This window comes from Nilaparvata lugens, unplaced genomic scaffold (genome assembly GCF_014356525.2).
Source record: "Nilaparvata lugens isolate BPH unplaced genomic scaffold, ASM1435652v1 scaffold3317, whole genome shotgun sequence".
NCBI lineage: Eukaryota > Metazoa > Arthropoda > Insecta > Hemiptera > Delphacidae > Nilaparvata > Nilaparvata lugens.
Window position 1 is genome coordinate 20844 of NW_024090405.1, and position 6915 is coordinate 27758.

Here is a 6915-nt window from a genome sequence, read left to right on the forward strand (position 1 = left end):
TGAGAAAAATGTAGCAGCTTTAAAAGAATGCAACATTAAAAATGAAAATTTTGAAACCCATGGAGAAAATCCATGCTAATTGTGAGCTCATAGAGCATCAAATTCTCTTCAATTTGATGTATAATTCCACACTTTTACGCATTTCCCTACGACTTTTGCAGCAGCTTTATCTAGTGTTGAATATGAAATTTCCAGTTTTGCAACAATTGACCAATTGACAAATGAATTTTGAAGGAGAGTTTTGAACACAATTTTTGACTTTGCAGCGTTGTTGATACTAGTTGGGAGGAGAACATATCAGAAGTCCCCATCCCTACCCCATTTTTTGAAGTGATGAGGGTGATTTAAATGTTGCATTCTTTAGCTTTTTGCTTCCACGCTTATATCTTTGCAACAAATAGTGAGATAATTATAATAATAAAAAGAAGAAAGTATCTCCTACAACGTGATCTCTTGAGCCCCGAAGGGATGCATTACTTAACGTTAAAAGTAACAGATTAAAATTTATAAATAGCACTAGCAAACAGTGATATTCCATGTAAGATATTTAATAATGTGGTTTAAAATTACCAAATTTCATTTCTCAACAGAAAAACTACAAAGTATCGAAAGAAGCACAGTCGACGATCTAGGCAGATGTCAAAACAATCGCCGTATCACCAGGGAAAAGAAAAAAACATTCCTTGCAAAATGTAAGGAAATCAGGCAAATCAGCGAGGATATTGGAGGTGAGAGAATCACTGTAAAAGAGTTCCTGGGAGCAGCAGCGGCAACCATTGGAAGAAAAGTTGGGATGCCGAATGATGAAGAGGATGGAGAAGAAGAAGACGAGGAAGATGATTTAGGGCCACCTCTAATCCCAGAACCACGTCAACCACCTGTTGGTAAGAATTATTTTCTACTATTGTATAAAAATGTCAATTTTCAAGAAAGTTTCAATTAACTGAGAATGACCATACGCCCCCCCCCACCCAAAAAAAAACACAACCGCGCGCATCATTCAGTAGAAAACAAAATTATCAAACTCTCCGATTTTATACTCAAGTACACCAACAAAAAATTCCTACCGTGAGCGAATTTCACAAAAAATGATTGTTTTTCAGGTGTTGTTTATGAATAATATTGATTTTCCGGAAATTGGAAGGTGTTGAACTACTCAAAATGAATTGCTTACCAGTCTCTAATAGAGTTTATAATAATCCAAGTACATAAACATTATTTCAACAGTATCTCTGTTCAACCCTGTAGTGAAGCACGGGGGACCTTGTAGTGATATATAAAATTCAATGAAAAATGAGGTCCTATCGGCTCCTTAATAATAATGTTGTTCATGTTCATTTCCAGAAGCACGATATGCGGGCCCCGGCCTAGAGCGCTACCGGCTGGAGAGGGTTATATTGCAATTTGATGGTATCCAAGACTGCCCGCCACCGGAGTTTGTGGCGGAACAATTGAGGGAGCTGGAAGCCGATCTAGCAGAGAGAGAGGCTACTGCCCCGCACACCAATCTGGGCCCTCAATGCACATACTGCCAAACAAATAGGGCCACCCGAATTGTGGTGCCTTGTGGCCACTGGGCAGGTTGCGCCGACTGCTGCGTCACAATCCTAAACACCCCAACGTATTTTGAAGTTGTGGGGGGGATTGAGCTGGAGGATGTGCGGCTTCCAATCAGGTGCCCATATTGTATGAGCCTGGTGGGCAGTTTGATGAGGACTTTCTAAATCATTACCAAAAATATTTTCCTATGTGTGTGTGTGTGTGTGTGTGTGTGTGTGTGTGTGTGTGTGTGTGTGTGTGTGTGTGTGTGCTTTGCAATTCTTAATTCGTTTATTTTCTATCTTGTGTACATAGAATTCGATATTGTCTTGGTGTCTCATGGTGTTTTCTAATTGACTGAATCAAAACAATGTGTTCCACTCAAGTGTGTTGATTATTATATTATAATTTAATAGTGATAATAATATTATGTATATCTATTTGCCGTGGGAATTTAGATTCATTACTTTTTTTGATAATATTGTCCTACAAATGTGCAGGATGTGCACCACCATGAACTTCAACTCGCTGAAAAATGACTTTCATGATTGCTATCTTTAAGGATTTAGAATTATTCCTAATGCTTGTTAAATATCTAACTTTCCGGTCAATATAATTCTTTGTTTCATAGAGGATAATTCTTTTTAGATGTTTTTATGTGTTTTTATAGTTTTCTTCAAGTTTATATCACTTTGGTCTTTCCTGTATCGCTGATGCATTTCAATAAGCCTTTCATGTTCGTCGACAATCTCATTATCAATCAACCTATTACTACTTTGTTCAGCTCTTACTATTCTACCAAAAGGAAAGTGAAGATCAAAATAATATTTGAGCAAGTTGTAAAAGTATGGAAATTTGTTTTCTACAGGACTCTGACAAAGTTCAGTCCAATCCAATTTATCTAGATCATTTATAAAGCGCTGAATTTGGGACTTCCCATACTTCCTACCCATTGTTTTATTCTTTAAACTTTTACAAGTATTATTTGTGTTCAAAATATGAAAAATTTGTCCATCGTGGACTGATAGAGCCGTTATCAAACATTCCACTTTAATAGAAGTTTTGTTGAGACTGGTCATGAAATTGTCAATTGCAGATTCACAAGTTTCAGTTATTCTAGTAGGTGTTTCTATAGTATGTCAAAATCCATTCATATTCATAAAATTTATGAAATCCGATCCCTTTTTACCCACCCTCAAAACATCCACATTGAAATCTCCTCCTATTACAACATTCTGGTTAATTTTGCTAATTTCTATTGAAAATCTATTCAATTTATCAAGAAACACGTCTATATTCTCTGAATGAGTTCTATACAATCCAGCTACAATGTATTTTTCTTACCTATTTTTATTTCTATCGTAAATTGATTAGATAGATTTTGTCCTCATTAATAACGTTTATTGCCTTTACCATAATGTTTTTGCATTCAACCAGTTCTTAAGATGCTAATATTAAAACGCCTTCCCCCTTAAACGACTTTCTTACATACCAACTCATACCGGAATATCCTGGTATTTTGATTCTTTAATTGAATTTCATTTTCATCTAATTTATGTTTGGTTACTATTACGATATCCGGTTTTAATTCCTACAATGTGATTATTAGGGAGTCTATTCTTGACTCCAAGTGCTGGATGTTTTGATGGAAGATTACTACATCATATTTTGTCAACCTGCTTCTTGCCTCAATAGTATCATTTTCCCTACTTCTATATTTATGTTTCTTAGTTCCCACTGCCTCTATGGGAGGGTTCCTCAATTCACTGTTAATCTTAAAAAAAATTATCATTAAGAGGGATTTCTTGGACTGTTTCATAGTTTACCTGGCTTATTTGTAAGAGTCTTATTAATTTCACTTGCAGAAATTTTTCCACTAATTTAATTTCCACTTTCCATTCGTGTTAATGACTTTAATAAACTGTAATAGCCTTACTCTTAATATAAATAAAACTGAATATTTTATCATTTAGTTTCAAGTATATATATATATATATATATATATATATATATATATATATATATATATTATATATATATATATATATATATTATATATATATATATATATATATATACTTGCAATATATATTTAGCGTATCAAGTATATAGATGTCAAGAATTATCTCCTTGTCTACTGTATTTGAGAAAAATTTATTTTTTCAATACATTTTATCCTCACCACAAGACTCTTGAACTCTTGACTTTTCAACTTGCCTCTTCTATGAATATTGTCTGTTTTACTGTTGAATATTGTTGTGAGAAGACTGTCAATTGGAAATTCATACAATTTATAATCTAGAAATACAATTAGAAATCTATTTTCATGAAAACTAAATATTGGTGCTATTAAATAATGTTTATACCTCATATATTTAAACACTTGAAATAAATCTACTGGATTCAGGCAGTGACAATATCAGCCTGTGTATATTTCAAAAAGTACAAAAGCAACAAATGCCAAACAGAATTAGAATTTGTAATAGAACTAGAAATCTATTTTCTGAAAAGCAAATATACTTTTACAAATATATTGTTAGTAGACCTAAATATCTTTATATATTTAACGATTTTTACATAAACTTGATATTTTGTGCTAGGATGGTTACCATGTGTAATTTTCAGGAGAGACAATAAAAAAATTATATTATCATCTGTATTCATTTCCAAAAAAGAGGAAATTCCTTTTCCTTTTATATTATCCTTATTTTTTAAAGTCTTTAATAATGAAGGGTACTACAAGATTTTTATATTGTTTTTATTAATTTGAACAATAGTAACCCATGTAAGTAAAGTGTTTCTACTGCAAATATTCTATATCCTTCGGCCGAAGTTCCTAAATAAATAAAAAAAATGATGATCACTTGAGAAACCAGAACAGTATTCCGTATTCATTGTACTGCAACAATGAAATGAGACGAAAAAAACGAAATGAGACGAATAGTGGATTGGTTAGAAACAGTCAGGAGGGTGATAATAATACTGTAGAAACTGGTAAGTTCCCCCGGGCTAGAACTTGCTAATTTTAGGATATTGACAAGAGATAAGCTTCGTGCTTCGTTTAGATCTTCGTTTCATTGCAAACATTGGTCCACTCAAAACGATATTGTCCTTTTAATGTAAATATTGCATAGTTTGACCCTTGAATGTTCCATTCCAAAAAGTTAATAGCCTAAATTGAAAATTATATCTTCCTCTAAGTGCAAGAAAACTGTCTAGAGCTTCAGATACAATCATTCTTCCCTCGAATAACGTTGTGTTAATCACTATTTACTTGCTAAAGACAATTCTGTTTAAATCAATGTTAATTCAGTAATGTAATAATAGAGTAATTTCATCCAATTAGCCTCATGTATTATTTCTAATTTCATCTGTGTGTTGTGTAGGCTACCTATTGTGTAATCACATAGTCAGCTATCTTTGAATAACATTCACATATCAAATGTGGAATAATAATTTGCCCTAATTGTATCTTCTATTAAAAAACCTTATCTTGTGTTGTGTGATTACATATTATCATTGGAGAACATGTAGGTATCAAATGTGGAGTACTTATTTGCCTTATTATCATTATTATTTTACTTTCCAGTGTACAACATTAAATTATTGTATTTATGAATAATTTAACAAGACGATTTCTACAAGAAAAATAAGCTTCTCACACTTTTTATAGCTTCGTGGTAATGACTTGTTTATTATTTTCATGTTTCCTATTGTCACATAGAAAGTAATTATTCTCGTATTTGTTGAGTTAACTAACGATACCATGGTTGAAATATGAAAACTAGTTTCTATTCCAATGAACAGATAGTTGTCAGGGCAGCAAGACTTCTTGGGCCTATGTTTTGGGCTATGAATACAGCGACCACATAATACAATAATACAATTTGTACTATGTGGTTGCTGTATGAATAGGCCTTTGACCGATTCAATAGGAAATCTAATTATAAATCACAAGATATTTTATGATTACTCCAAATTGAACAAACGCATTTTCCCAGTTGCACAAGAGCCTGTTGAATTTTAATCATGATCAAATGCCAAAAGAAGCAATTAGGGAAGTCTTTTTTGAAAAGAATGCTTCTCTTCACATAGCATTCAATCATGGTTAAAGTTTGACATGCTTTTGTGCAACCGACCCAATCCTGGATGGCACACTACCTGCTGGCTGTTGTTTCTCCATCTCTTTCTATTCAATACCATTTCCTATCTTCTTCCTTGTCTCTCAGTTTCATGGCAACTACGTCTTCGAAACAATGAATTTTGTATAATTCATGAGAGAAGAGTTGAAATAAATTCAGAATTATCTAACGTTTTATTGGATAATTCTATCGAAAGAAAAGGTTTCAACCAAAAATGAATTATAAACCAGAAAAACATTTTCAGTGGTACCGGGGGCGAAGCCCCCTGGCGAGTGCAAAGTGCGAGTTATAAATACTAGGCACAGGATCATTCCTTAGAACTGAATCTTAGATCTCGAAGAAGGGTGGTGGCTTTAAACAGGTACAAAATTATATGACTGATTATATATAGTAATTGTTAGAGATCTTTAGGGTATAGTTTTCAAAAACACAGTGAAAATATCTTTAAGGATGAAGGTTTATATAAAGTTGCCGATTTTTGAAATTGAAATCAACTTCCTAGATTATAATTATAAGAAGGTGAATTTTGATATAACTCTTTGATATAACTTTTGATTAGACTAATCATCATACTATGTAACCTTTCTCTATTGTCTGAAGCTTATAAATTATGTAACTTTAAACTGTTGTGACGTTGGCCATTCATTTTAAAATGTTTTATGTCAATAAATGAATTTTTTATTATATTAAGTTCAGCATGTAAAATAAAGAAATCCGCATCTTTTCATCCTCCAGTATACTGTCGTCAACAGAGGTGGTCAAGTCTTATCAAATTGGAAAGAAAAAATTCTCTTTAATTTGATGGTTTATTTAATCATTTTATGATTTCCATCAATTGTTATAGCAGCTTCAGTGTTGAGTGTCAAATTGTCAATACAGCATCAAGTGTCAACTTGTCGGTACTTCACCTTTAGCACATGGTTTAGGGATGAGGATTTTCAATATGTTCAGCTCCTAACTAGTCTTAATGTATCTGCAGAATCAAAAATTGTGTTCCAGATATTGTGTTCAAATTACATTGATAAATGATCAATTACTGCTGTATTGAGAATGTTGAAATAATACATCAAATTGAAGAGAATTGAATCCTCTACAACTCAACGTTCAGTACTCATTTTCTCAATGCATTTTTGTTAAGTCATAAGCCCTGAAAGTGCAAAAAGTTGTAAGAAAAACTGAATTTTCAAGTATTTCACACTTTTAAAAGCGAATATCTAAAAAATTAAAGGAGATA

At 32.6% G+C, this 6915-nt stretch overlaps 1 protein-coding gene across 1 annotated transcript; it reads left to right on the plus strand.

Annotated features, from left to right (window-relative positions):
* The first annotated feature begins 473 nt into the window (after positions 1–473).
* On the plus strand, positions 474–2001 carry LOC120355598. Its single transcript, XM_039444172.1, has 2 exons — positions 474–884; positions 1345–2001. Exons 1-2 carry the CDS (start codon positions 554–556, stop codon positions 1722–1724), a joined length of 711 nt encoding a protein of 236 aa, XP_039300106.1. The 5' UTR covers positions 474–553; the 3' UTR covers positions 1725–2001.
* Positions 2002–6915: the final 4914 nt, after the last annotated feature.

Bases quoted from the DNA above. Each gene is read 5' to 3' on its own strand.
- LOC120355598 (XM_039444172.1), top strand. From the start codon at position 554: ATGTGGTTTAAAATTACCAAATTTCATTTCTCAACAGAAAAACTACAA. The intron at 885-1,344 runs GTAAGAATTATT...GTTCATTTCCAG, and splicing joins ACCACGTCAACCACCTGTTG to AAGCACGATATGCGGGCCCC.